General features: G+C 44.3%; 1 protein-coding gene across 4 annotated transcripts in view; it reads right to left on the bottom strand.

Moving 5' to 3' along the window:
• The window catches only part of sanbr (SANT and BTB domain regulator of CSR), an 808,920-nt gene that overhangs the window by 43,653 nt on the left and 750,813 nt on the right, over positions 1-14,454 (bottom strand). For all 4 annotated transcript variants that reach the window (XM_072580998.1, XM_072580996.1, XM_072580997.1 and 1 more), the window contains 3 exons: positions 5,242-5,341; positions 3,466-3,542; positions 2,921-2,949 (listed from right to left, as the gene is read on the bottom strand). In XM_072580998.1, the coding sequence (XP_072437099.1) occupies positions 2,921-2,949; positions 3,466-3,542; positions 5,242-5,341 (206 nt within the window). The remainder of the gene's footprint in view (positions 1-2,920; positions 2,950-3,465; positions 3,543-5,241; positions 5,342-14,454) is intronic.

The raw sequence follows: 14,454 nt of genomic DNA, 5'->3' as shown, positions 1-14,454 counted from the left end.
AGTGCAGGTATAACGTAGACATGAATTCAGAAAAATAAACTGAAATGGGAGTTTTGTTATTGATTATTATTATTTGTAAATGTAATTTCAATCTCAGTGCAGCTATGTAAACAATATTCTCTTTGATGTATTCATCCTGCACATAGAAAATAATATCAAGGTCTTAAAATAACAAAGTTGGATGTTACAGACTTAATTAGGACAATTTAAAGAACAAAAGTAGCACTTAACATGTGGTTCCTTTTGAAACCTGCTTTGTATTCAAGAGGGAATTTTGGGAATGAGTGTTCCTGATGAAAGGTTTTACTCACTGGTGATGCACATTAGAAAACTGCTGATCATGATTTCTTAACATATGCAAACAGCAGATTAGTCTTTCCATGAAGATGCAAAATTGACACTGGACAATCAACTGATGAAACTATAGACTGGTGAGTCTCACATGATGGTTGGAAAACTTTAGGAAAGAATTCTTAGGGATGGGTATAGGATTTACATACATTTGGAAAAGCATGGCGTAATTAGGGACAGTCTGTACGGCTTTGTGCAGAGCAGGTCATGTCTTACTAACTTGAGTGAATGTTTTGAGGAAGTGCTGAAAGTGATCGACGAGGGCTTGCATCAAGGTCCCCCATTGTAGGATCATCCAGAAGGTTAGGATGCATGGATCCATGGTGACCTGGCTGCTTGGTTTCAGAATTGGCTTGTCCATTGAAGACACAGGGTAGTGATGGAAGGGTGTTTTTCTGGCTTGGGGTCCGTGACTAGTGGTATTCCACAGGGATTCATACTGGGATCTCAGCTATTTGTGATCAACATAAATTCATTGAATGAAAATGTAGATGGGTAGGTTAGTAAGTTTTCAGACAACACAAAGATCAGTGGAGTTGTGGATAGTACAGAAGGTTGTCAAGGGACATAGTTGTAGATATGACTGGAGAAATGGCAAATGGAGATGAATCCTGTTAAATATGAGGTGCTGCACTTTGGGAGATCAATTGTTAAGGAAAAGTATACAGTTAATGACAAGCCCCTGAACAGCACTGATGTACAGAAGGATCATGGGGTTCAAGTCCATAGCTCCCTGAAGATGGTCACATAAGTGGATAGGGTGGTAAAGAAGACATATGGCATGCTTGCCTTTTTTGGTCAGGGAATTAAATACAAGAGTCAGGATATCATGTTGCAGCTTTGAGAGACTTTGGATACATCACAACTTAGAGCATTGCGTCCAATTCCAGTCAACACATTACAGGAATGATGTGAAGGTTTTGGAGAGGGTTCAGAAGAAGTTTACCAAGATGCTGCCTGGATGAAAGGATATGAGCTAAAAGGAGAGGCGGAAAAACTCTGGTTGCTTTCTCTGGAGTGGCAGAGGCTGGGGGGAGACTTGATAGAAGCCTATAAAATTATTAGATGTAGAGATTGGGAAAAATATTCTAACTATCACCCTGAGTGATAATGACTAATACTCAGGGACACGCCGTTAAAATGAGGGGGGAATGTTCAAAGAGATGTAAAGGGCAAGTTTTTTACACAGAGAATGGTAGGAGTCTGTAATGTGCTGCTAGGGGTGGTGGTGGAGGCAGATACAATAGGGGTTTTTAGATTAGATTAGATTACAGTGTGGAAACAGGCCCTTCTGGGCTGTACTGCTCTATGTTCTATAATCGTGGCCAAAGATATGGTTAATAGAATAGATAGAATTTTATGACGAGGCAATTGGTATCAGTGAATGTGATGTTCATGGATTTCCAGAAAGGTTTCAAGCAAGCACTATTGTATATATAAAACAACAAATTCTGGAAATTGGGTCAGCGGGTCAGGCAGCATCCATGGAGAGACAGCAACCTCAAGTTTCGAGTCTAGATGATTTCAGAGTGAAGTGTGTGTGTTGGGGGGGGGGGGGGGGCAGCATTTATGCTGTAGTGGGGGTGGGGTGGTTAAGACTGTAGAGTACTGCAGGAGAAAAGATGTTGAAAGTTCAGATTAAGTAATAGAAATATGAGAAAGGTAGAACAATGGTGTGTCTAACTGCCAGATTTAAAAGAAGAGAGGGTCTCACTGGGGTGAGGGGAAGGGAGAGAGTACACGGTAACAGAGGTGGTAACAAGTACAGAGGAACCTGGATTATCCAAAGGACAAGGGCAGAGAGTATTTAGTTTGGTTAATCAAATTCCAGATAATCGAATGCCAGATAACATTATTTAGCGAAGCATCGGGACCTTGTGATCATATCAGATAATCTAATATTCAGATAATTGAATGCCGGATAATCGAGGTTCCTCTATAAAGCTAAAAGAAAGCGAAGGAATGGGAGTTGGTTCGCAATTTGAAGGTGTTGAAATGCTTCAGCCTTCTGGACTAAACACTGAATTCAACACCTTCAGAATGTGAACCAACTCCCATCCCTCCCCTTCTGTTTTGTTGAGCTTGACAGACTACAAATTATAAAAAATTTATGGTATGTGAAGGTCAGTGTGTCTAATGCAATAGCTTTACAGTGAGATTATATCGTATGAATTGGAGATCCTGTCATAACATTTTTCCACTGAAGATTCTTCACTGTTGCTGACAAAATCCCAGAACTCCCTTCCTTATAGCACTGTATGGTGTACCTACACTATATGGTCTGCAGAAGTTACAGATAGGCAATAAATGTTGGTCTACCCAAAAAAAGCCCTCCTCTATGAACAAGTAAATAAGAGTACTGAGATAAACATCAAGCAGGCATAAGATTTTGAAAACAAAATGTGATATTATTGATTTCAAATTATTGCACAAGACCAATGAAAGACTACTAAATCTGACAACCTAATACAACTTTATGAATCTAGCCCACAGAAGCTTTTCTTCCAATTATTGAAGTTAGAGTACAGAGAAATACATTAAATTACAAGACACAAAAACAACAACTTACGTGAAAGGAGATAGATCTCGGAGAGATCCCTGATGTGACAAAAAAATTTCAATATGAGCAAAAGCTGTAAAAAGAATCTCATTTTCACAGACCTAACATTTACTTAAGAACATGGATCACTGATACTCAAGACTGTTCTACCGTACGCTTAGACCATGCAAACTCCAGTTATCCATTTTTTTTACCTTCACATATCCCTTAATATCTCTATTTAATGAATGATTAATAATTTCGAGTATTGAAAATTTCAATTTACTCAGTATACAGGAGAGGGTAGCAGATTTCCATAACTCTTTGTGAAAATTGTTTTCTGTTTACACTCCTAAATCTTAGTTTGAACTTTTACGTCACACTGTTTCCGACGCTCCTATCAAAGGTATGATTGTTTACCATCTGTACTCAACGGAAAAGAAAAAAAATCTCAACAATAAAGGTACTGTAATTTAAAAATATTCTTTGCAAGTAAGTAATGTTTGCTTGTGCTGATTTTGTCATGGCCACTTTATACTTTCCTATCCCTTGCAAGTTCTTTACTTATTGCATACTTTCTCTTTTTTCTGTGCAGTAGGAGATGCTGCTGACTTCTTTGTCTGGTTGGCAATTTTCTTAATCTTTTTTGTACCTGTGAAGGAAAAAAATAGCGAGTTATGAGGTTTAAAATACTGTGAATATGTGCATCTTAATGCAGAATGTTAATGCTACACAGACTACATATATACCCATTGTTTTTGTTGGAATAACCAATTTGCTTATTTTGCTAATATTATTCTTCATTTATGAAAATATTATGCTCCAGGTATGTAGCTCTAAAGTATGAGTAAGAAAGACTTTAAGAAAACATGCAAGACTAAAACAATGAGTTTTATGCAACCATGACATTGTTAGCAGATATAGCACTCGAGATTCACTGGACTCAAAACATTAACTCTGCTTTCTCCCTACAGTTGTTGCCTTACCTGCTTCAGCACTCTGTTCTTGTTTCAGATTTCCAGCATACACAGATCTGTCTGTTTATTCCTGCTTTTTATAAATTTGCAATCAATCCAAATGTACTTAGCAACAGAATGCTCTGTCTGTACATGGATCTGAAACAGTGGCAATCTTCTCAGCCTAGTAATCATTGATATTACCTGGTGGTGCTTGCATTTTAGGTTATTTTACTGCAATAACCAATTTGAAGTGTCAACACTTTGATAAATCCAATAAACTGCTATAAGTTGGAAGGCTTTTAAGATTTAAAATATCACAAACACCTGCTTGTAAAAAATATTCTAAAACTAAATCAACTGGTGGCAAAAATTATATTCAACTATATAATATATTCAACATGTTCTAGAATATTAAAGAATATTGGACACACAATAAGTCCATGAAATGTAACTGGATCATTTGCAAGTGTTTTCAACTATGTGCATTCAATGGATGATGCTATCGACCAAGCATACGGTTGGTCTCCACTGCTCATAAAATGTCAATGTGCAAATAATTTGATTCATTCCATCTGTCATTAAGAGGACAGTGGGCAGAGTGCACTGGGCACATTACAGTTTATGAACCTTGACAATATCCTAACTGCGAGATGAAAAGACTGTGCACCGTAACCAGCTGCTCTGCTTGCTGATTGGTTTCATACTGCTCAGAGCATCAGAGATTGTCCCATGATGCCATGTCCACAAAAAGAAAGAGGAAAATCTAATCCGACCAATTACTGCCCTATCCGACTCTTCCCAAGAGGAACCTCGATTATCAGGCATTCGATTATCTGAATATCGGATTATCTGGCAAGATTGCAAGCTCCCGATGCTCAGCTGAACTATGTTATCCGGCATTCGATTATCTGAACAAAATACTCCCCATCCGTGTCCTTCAGTTAATCGATGTTCCTCTGTAATATGTAAAGACTTAACGTGCAATTATTTAGCCATTTTCGCAACATTAGGATGTTTGGAAACACTTCACAGCCAAACAAATATGTTTGATATGCACTTAATGTTGAAAGTAGGAAGCAAGGCAACTAATTTGCAGACAAAATAACAATGTGATAATGACAGAGCAATCTATTCAGTGATATTGAGAGAAATTCTGTTCCTGAACATTAATAAAGTCCTTTCACTTAATAAAGAAGATTTCTTTTTTAGGAAAATAAATGAATTTCTTCATTGATGTTATATGAATATATTAATATTGTAGCCATATACAAAAGGCAGTTTCAGTAGGTCACAAATGACATACAACATATTATAGTAGTTATGCACTCTTACTACCCAAAGTATGCATCAATTTAAATGTATATTTAAATACAATACTTATGTTTTTTTAACCTCTTTTCTTTGTCAGTTCTTCTTCATCTCCCACTTCATCCTCAGTTACCTCTGAACCTGTGGTATATTCTTCATCTTCAGAATACATTATTTGTTGTTTCTAAAGGAAATTACATTTTAATGTTTGTGGCTATACTTTAGATATAAACAGAATTACTGATAGCTTTAACACATTAACTTAACATTTTAGTTTCAAATACAATTTTGCAATTTTTATTTAGAAACAAGGACCACTTATTTCAACCTGCTGATTAGAAAAATAACCAATGTTAAGTAATTTTTAAAAAATGACAATTTATAAACACATTGAATAGGGAGAGAACAATGGAAGTATTATGAACAGAACCACAACTACCAATGGAGGCCGTACCACTTTCTGCTGAAGGGAAATTAAAAACTAGCCATAATTGGAAGGATCATCTGGGAGATAGGAGTGCTGAGTTACCAAAGACTCACAAAATCTTCAAATGCCTTCAAATTAGTATCTTAATTGCTCAGTATGTCTGTAGATAGAAGATTTCTAGTCATTCACTTGCCAAAGACTTGAATCGAACCAAAACTTCTATCAAATCTATCAAGAGTCTGATTTTGAAATTTGAATGTCTAACTGGGCATTGTATTTTGCGAATTTGAAAAGACAGATTTACGAGTTCAATTTCAGCACTAATTACTGAGGAAGACTGTTTCCTAACTATCTTGCTCCATTACAAAATCCTTGTTTTGGATTCAGAATTCAAACAACATTATGGATCCTCTTTCGTCAATTTAAGTTTGTACCGCAGCACAGCCATTGGAACCAGAATGCGTAAAATCTCTTGGAGGTATTGATGGTTATCATTCTCTTTGTCTAGAGAATCAACACTGATATATTAGACTACAATACATGGGCTGCATCTGCTGGCATCGAAGACACATTCAAAAAGAGTGATAAAAGCTAGCAAACACAAAAAAATTGAAATGATTTCAATGAAAGAAAATATTGCTAAATGCACAAGGATATAAAGCAAAGTAAGTCAGGCAGCATCCGAGGAGCAGGAGAATCGACGTTTCGGGCATGAGCCCTCTTCAAGAATGAGGAAAGTGTGTCCAGCAGGCTAAGATAAAAGGTAGGGAGGAGGGACTTGGGGGAGGGGCATTGGAAATGTGATAGGTGGAAGGAGGTTAAGGTGAGGGTGATAGGCCGGAGTGGGGGTGGGGACGGAGAGGTCAGGAAGAAGATTGCAGGTTAGGAAGGTGGTGCTGAGTTCGAGGGTTGGGACTGAGACAAGGTGGGGGGAGGGGAAATGAGGAAACTGGAGAAATCTGAGTTCATCCCTTGTGATTGGAGGGTTCCTAGGCGGAAGATGAGGGGCTCTTCCTCCAGGCGTCGTGTTGCTATGGTCTGGCAATGGAGGAGTCCAAGGGCCTGCATGTCCTTGGTGGAGTGGGAGGGGGAGTTGAAGTATTGAGCCACGGGGTGGTTGGGTTGGTTGGTCCGGGTGTCCCAGAGGTGTTCTTTGAAACTTTCCGCAAGTAGGCGGCCTAGCTCCCCAATATAGAGAAGGCCACATCGAGTGCAGTAAATGATGTGTCTGGAGGTGCAGGTGAATTTGTAGTGGATATGGAAGAATCCATTGGGACCTTGGAGGGAAGTAAGGGGGGAGGTGTGGGCGCAAGTTTTGCATTTCTTGCGGTTGCAGGGGAAGGTGCCGGGAGTGGAGGTTGGGTTGGTGGGGGGTGTGGACCTGACGAGGGAGTCACGGAGGGAGTGGTCTTTTCGGAATGCTAATAGGGGAGGGGAGGGAAATATATCCCTGGTGGTGGGATCCGTTTGGAGGTGGCGGAAATGATGACGGATGATACGATGTATATGGAGGTTGGTGGGGTGGTAGGTGAGGACCAGTGGGGTTCTGTCCTGGTGGCGATTGGAGGGGCGGGGCTCAAGGGCGGACGTGCAAGAAGTGGAGGAGATGCAGTGGAGAGCATCGTCGATCACGTCTGGGGGGCGATTGCAGTCATTGAAGAAGGAGGCCATCTGGGTTGTTCGGTATTGGAACTGGTCCTCCTGGGAGCAGATGTGGCAGAGACGAAGGAATTGGGAAAATGGGATGGCATTTTTACAGGGGGCAGGGTGGGAGGAGGCGTACTCTAGGTAGCTGTGGGAGTCGGTCGGTTTATAGTAAATGTCCGTGTGATTTGCTCGCCCGAGATAGAAATGGAGAGGTCTAGGAAGGGGAGGGAGGAGTCTGAGACGGTGCAGGTAAATTTGAGGTCGGGGTGGAAGGTCTTGGTAAAGTGGATGAACTATTCAACCTCCACGTGGGAGCACGAGGCAGCGCCAATACAGTCATCGATGTAGCGGAGGAAAAGGTGGGGGTTGGTGCCAGTGTAGCTGCGGACTGTTCCACATATCCTACGAAGAGGCAGGCATAGCTGGGGCCCATGCGGGTTCCCATGGCTACTCCTTTGGTTTGGAGGAAGTGGGAGAATTGGAAAGGGAAGTTGTTCAGAGTGAGGACCAGTGCAGTCAGTGGAAGGAGTGTGTCAGTGGAAGGGTACTGGTTGGTACGGCGGGAAAGGAAGAAGCGGAGGGCTTTGAGTCCTTCATGTTGGGGGATGGAGGTGTACAGGGACTGGATGTCCATGGTGAAGATAAGGCGTTGGGGACCGGGGAAGTGAAAATCATGGAGGTGGTGGAGGGCTTGGGTGGTGTCCCGAACGTAGGTGGGGAGTTCTTGGACTAAGGGGGACAGGACCGTGTCGAGGAAATGCAGAGATGAGTTCGGTGGGGCAGGAGCAGGCTGAGACAATGGGTCGGCCGGGGCAGTCAGGTTTGTGGATTTTGGGCAGGAGGTAGAAACGGCCGGTGCGGGGTTGTGGGACTATGAGGTTGGAGGCGGTGGATGGGAGATCCCCTGAGGTGATGAGGTTATGCATGATCTGGGAGATGATGGTTTGGTGGTGGGAGGTGGGGTCATGGTCAAGGGGGCAGTAGGAGGTGGTGTCTGCGAGCTGGTGTTTAGCCTCAGCGGCGTAAAGGTCGGTGCGCCAAACTACCACCGCGCCTCCCTTGTCTGCTGGTTTGATAGTGAGGTTGGGGTTGGAACGGAGGGAGTGGAGGGCTACACATTCCGAGGGTGAGAGGTTGGAGTGGGCGAGAGGGGTGGAGAATTTGAGGCGGTTAATGTTGCGGTGACATTTGGCAATGAAGAGATTGAGGGCAGGTAAGAAGCCAGCACGGGGTGTCCAGGTGGATGGGGTGTGTTGGAGGCGGGAGAAGGGGTCGTCAGAGGGTGGGCAAGAATCCTGGTTGAAGAAGTAGGCACGGAGATGAAGGCAGCGGAAGAATTGTTCGATGTCGCGCCGCGTGGTGAACCCATTAATCCGGGAGTGTAGGGGAATGAAGGTAAGGCCTCTGCTGAGGACTGATCTTTCATCCTCAGAGAGGGGGAGGTCTGGAGGGATGGTGAAAACACAGCAGGGCTGGGACCTAGGACCGGGCGTGGGGCTGGCGTTGGGCTTGGGCATGGGGGCGGGAATCGGGGCGGGGACGGAGATCGGGGTGGTGGTGGGGTTCGGCGTGGAGACGGAGATCAGCGTGGGGGTGGGGTTAGGCGTGGTGATGGAGATCGGCGTGGGGGCATTGACGCATGCGGCGTGGTCATTGTGCAGGTGAGTGATGTCACTGGGGGCGGAAGTGGCTGCGGCGACGGCAACCCAGGGGGTGGAAGTGGCTGTGGCGCAGGCAGAAACGTTTCTGCCGTCGCCACCGCCACTTCTGCCCCCAGTGACATCACTCACCTGCACAATGACCACGCCGCATGCGTCTCCACCCCACGCCGATCTCCATCACCACGCCGAACCCCACCACCACCCCGATCTCCGTCCCCGCCCCGATTCCCACCCCCAGTCCCTGCTCTAGCCCCACACCAGGTCCTAGCTCCCAGCCCTGCCATGTTTTCACCATCCTTCCAGACCTCCCCCTCTCTGAGGATGAAGGATCAGTCCTCAGCAGAGGCCTCACCTTCATTCCCCTACGCTCTCGGATTAACGAGTTCACCACGCGGTGGGACATCGAACAATTCTTCCGCCGCCTTCATCTCCGCGCCTACTTCTTCAACCAGGATTCTTGCCCACCCTCTGCCGACCCCTTCTCCCGCCTCCAACATACCCCATCCACCTGGACACCCGTGCTGGCCTCTTACCCGCCCTCGATCTCTTCATAGCCAACTGCCGCCGCGACATTAACCGCCTCAACCTCTCCACCCCTCTCACCCACTCCAACCTCTCACCCTCGGAACGTGCAGCCCTCCACTCCCTCCGTTCCAACCCCAACCTCACCATCAAACCAGCAGACAAGGGAGGTGCGGTAGTAGTTTGGCGCACCGACCTTTACACCGCTGAGGCTAAACGCCAGCTCGCGGACACCACCTCCTACTGCCCCCATGACCATGACCCCACCTCCCACCACCAAACCATCATCTCCCAGACCATCCATAACCTCATCACCTCGGGGGATCTCCCATCCACCACCTCCAACCTCAGTCCCAAAACCCCACACCGCCCGTTTCTACCTCCTGCCCAAAATCCACAAACCCGACTGCCCTGGCCGACCCATTGTCTCAGCCTGCTCCTGCCCCACCGAACTCATCTCTGCATTTCCTCGACACGGTCCTGTCCCCCTTAGTCCAAGAACTCCTCACCTACGTTCGGGACACCACCCACCCCTCCACCTCCTCCATGATTTTCGCTTCCCCGGTACCCAACGCCTTATCTTCACCATGGACATCCAGTCCCTGTACACCTCCATCCCCCATCACGAAGGATTCAAAGCCCTCCGCTTCTTCCTTTCCCACCGAACCAGCCAGTACCCTTCCACTGACACCCTCCTTCGACTGACTGAACAGGTCCTCACCCTGAACAACTTCTCTTTCCAATCCTCCCACTTCCTCCAAACCAAAGGAGTAGCCATGGGCACCCGCATGGGCCCCAGCTATGCCTGCCTCTTCGTAGGATATGTGGAACAGTCCGCAGCTACACTGGCACCAACCCCCACCTTTTCCTCCGCTACATCGATGACTGTATTGGCGCTGCCTCGTGCTCCCACGAGGAGGTTGAACAGTTCATCCACTTTACCAAGACCTTCCACTCAGACCTCAAATTTACCTGGACCGTCACAGACTCCTCCCTCCCCTTCCTAGACCTTTCCATTTCTATCTCGGGCGACCGAATCAACACGGACATTTACTATAAACCGATCAACTCCCACAGCTACCTAGACTACACCTCCTCCCACCCTGCCCCTGTAAAAACGCCATCCCATTTTCCCAATTTCTTCGTCTCTGCCGCATCTGCTCCCAGGAGGACCAGTTCCAATACCGAACAACCCAGATGGCCTCCTTCTTCAAAGACTGAAATCTCCCCCCAGACGTGATCGACGATGCCCTCCACCGCATCTCCTCCACTTCCTGCACGTCCGCCCTTGAGCCCCGCCCCTCCGATCGCCACCAGGACAGAACCCCACTGGTCCTCACCTACCACCCCACCACCTCCATATACATCGTATCATCTATCGTCATTTCCGCCACCTCCAAATGGACCCCAACACCAGGGATATATTTCCCTCCCCTCCCCTATCAGTGTTCTGAAAAGACCACTCCCTCCGTGACTCCCTCGTCAGGTGCACACCCCCCACCAACCCAACCTCCACTCCCGACACCTTCCCCTGCAACTGTAAGAAATGCAAAACTTGCGCCCATACCTCCCCCCTTACTTCCCTCCAAGGCCCCAAGGGACCCTTCCATATCCACCACAAATTCACCTGCACCTCCACACACACCATTTACTGCATCCGCTGCACCCGATGTGGCCTCCTCTATATTGGGGAGAAAGGCCGCCTACTTGCGGAACGTTTCAGAGAACACCTCTGGGACACCCGGACCAACCAACCCAACCACCCCGTAGCCCAACACTTCAACTCCACCTCCCACTCCACCAAGGACATGCAGGTCCTTGGACTCCTCCATCGCCAGACCATAGCAACACGACGGCTGGAGGAAGAGTGCCTCATCTTCCGCCTAGGAACCCTCCAACCACAAGGGATGAACTCAGATTTCTCCAGTTTCCTCATTTCCCCTCCCCCCACCTTGTCTCAGGCCCAACCCTTGAACTCAGCACCGCCTTCCTAACCTGCAATCTTCTTCCTGACACTTCTATCCCCACCCCCTCTCCGGCCTATCACCCTCACCTTAACCTCCTTCCACCTATCGCATTCCCAACACCCCTCCTCCAAGTCCCTCCTCCCTACCTTTTATCTTAGCCTGCTGGACACACTTTCCTCATTCCTGAAGAAGGGCTCATGCCCGAAATGTCGATTCTCCTGCTCCTTGGATGCTGCCTGACCTGCTGTGCTTTTCCACCAACACATTTTCAGCTTTGATCTGCAGCATCTGCAGTCCTCACTTTCTCCTATAAAGCAAAGTAGCTTTAATCAGTTTTTTAAAAAAATGGTTTATTATTGTGCGTACACAAATGAAAAATATCAAGAGGTGAGCATGCACAATTGCTAATTATCGGTACATAATTGCTGCTGGCAAACATTTAAATCATTTAATTGTTCCTATACGTTTGCCACACTTAAATAATTCTATCATCTCATCAACCCCACCATTCATACTACGACCACTGATTGAAATGAACATACAAACATACACGTAAACTCGGGAAGAGAAGATAGATTTTGGGTCACTTAAGTATGCTGCACGACCCACTTCCCCTGGAAAGCCTTTGATTATAAGAATACAAATATTCAGTGGCCATGCCTCCACCATTTTCCTACTTAGTTCAAAACTTGCATCATTCTCTGAAAGAAAATATTTCTTGTCTCTGTCCTAAAGTGGTACTCCTTAATTTTTATAAACAGGAGGACTCAATCACAGGACAAAACATCACTTTCAAGTCCAGCTTATCAAGGCGATTCAGGATCTTACACACTACAATCAATACATCCCTCACTCATTTAAATTCTCTTTCCATCTTTCATCAAATAAAGAGCTGAATAATATTTAAATGGAGAAATACTGCAGAAAGCAGCAGCCCTGAGGGATTTACGGGCCCTAATGCATGAATCAAATAAAGCTAGCATCTAAGATCAGCAGGTGACAGGGAAGGCAAATGAAAAGGATTTCAAAGGGAATGGAGTATAAAGATCAAAAGACATAACTTTAATGATTGTTTATAAAACTATAGAAGACATTGGTCAGACCCACAGCTTGCATACTGTGATTAGTTCTAATCCCCTTATCTCAGAAAAGATGTACTGGCATTGGGGGCAGAACGGATAAGGTTCACTGAGTTGATCCTGGGTATGGAGAGATTTTCTTATGAGGAGAAGTCAAGAATGTTGGGCTTGTACTCATTGGAGTTCAGGAAAACGAGAAGAGATTTTATCTAAGATTCTTAGGGGGCTTGACAGGGTAGATGCAGACAGGTTGTTTCCCCTTGTGGGAGAATCTAGGACCAGAGAGCATAATCTTAAAGTAAGGACTGTCCATTTAAGACAGTGATAAGAAGGAATACTTTTTCTCAAAGAATGGTAAACCTGTGGAATTCTTTATCACAAAGGGCTGTTGAGGCTGGGTCCTTAAGAATATTCAAGACTGAGGTAGACATTTTTAATCAGTTTTTAATCATCAAGGTGAAAAGGAAAGTGGAGTTGAATATTTTCTGATCAACCATAATCTTAACAAACGGCTTGATGTAAACTTAACGGGCCAAATGGCCTACTTATGCTCCTACATTCTATGGTCTCATAAAATAACGCATACATTCCAGAAATCAATTCTTCAAACTGCCTTCAATGAATTTACATCCTTCCATAAATAGGAAAAACAAAATTGCTCATAGTATTCAAGATGTTGCTTATCAATGCCCCCTAAACAATTATATCCTTACAGCTTTACTTTTACGTTCAATTCCTCTCATAATAAAAGATAGCATTCTATTAGCCTTCTTAATTACTGCCTGTGACTTATTTTTGTGACTCATGCAGTAAACTACTAAATCACACTGCACCTCAGAATTCTGTAACTGTTCTCCGTTTAAAGTAATGCTCTGTTTCATAGCGTCAGACAGCACAGGAAAAGGCCCTTCTGCCCAAAGTCTGCACCAATCGAAAGCAACCATCTAACTGTCCTAATCCCATTTTCTAGCACTTGGCCCATAGCCTTATATACCTTGGCATCACAAGTGTACACATCTAAATACAATTCTTCCTGCCAAAGTGAAACCTTCACATTTTTGCAACCCTATGATGATGGGACTTTACTGTATGAGAATTATAATTTGGGCATTTTCAACTAAGTTTGATCATCAAAAACCATCTGATATGCTGATAGAAGCAAAGGGACAGTTAATAGATCTGGAAATTGGTACACAATAAGTAAATTTGGGAAGCCCTGTATCACATTTTGGTGAAACTAAAGGAGAAAGCAGCTTATAAAATGGCTCTCAGGAGACCTATTACTAATGAAATGTACTAAGCACTTGATAAAAGTTGAGGTAATCTATAATAGATTTGCTGACTTTTACCATGGAATACCACTGCATTTATCTTGAGCTTAAATCTCAGCTATCTGTTTCACAATTCATACAAGTCCCATTCACACTCATTCCTATGCCCACTAAATTGCATTAACTCCCAGCAATGCACTGATTTAAAAATCCTCATCTTTTCATTCACCTTTAAATCCCTCCACAGGTTCTGTCCTTCTTTGCTCTGGAACTTCCTAAAGCCCTATAACTCTTCTCATATTGCTTTCATTTAATTCCAGTCTCTTATCCACTCTCAGTTTCTTTTGTTGTTTTATCAGCAGCCATGTCTTCAGCTGTTTAGTTGCTTCTCAAGACACTTCTCTTTGGCAAAACTATCAAAATGCTGTTTTTTTCAACGTTAGTATCAACATTTCTACTGTAGGACTCATATAGTACCCTAAAAGACATTTAACTGCATTAGAGATGCTATATAAATGTAAGTTGTTGTTATGATGGCTTTTTATCAACATTACCTATGCTCATGCTTGGTATGGAAAACTAAAAGTTAACCTTAAGAAAGTTTAAATTTTGTGTGAAGAAGCACGATTTAATCATGAGTCTTGAGAGTAATTCATAATTGATGTTAATATTCACCCTTGTAGACAAATTAAAACATTTTGTCATTAACCAAATTACATTATT

The sequence above is a fragment of the Chiloscyllium punctatum genome, chromosome 11 (genome assembly GCF_047496795.1).
Source record: "Chiloscyllium punctatum isolate Juve2018m chromosome 11, sChiPun1.3, whole genome shotgun sequence".
Classification (NCBI taxonomy): Eukaryota; Metazoa; Chordata; class Chondrichthyes; order Orectolobiformes; family Hemiscylliidae; genus Chiloscyllium; species Chiloscyllium punctatum.
The sequence above is the reverse complement of the archived record's forward strand: the minus strand, read 5'-3'. Positions and strand labels throughout refer to the sequence as shown.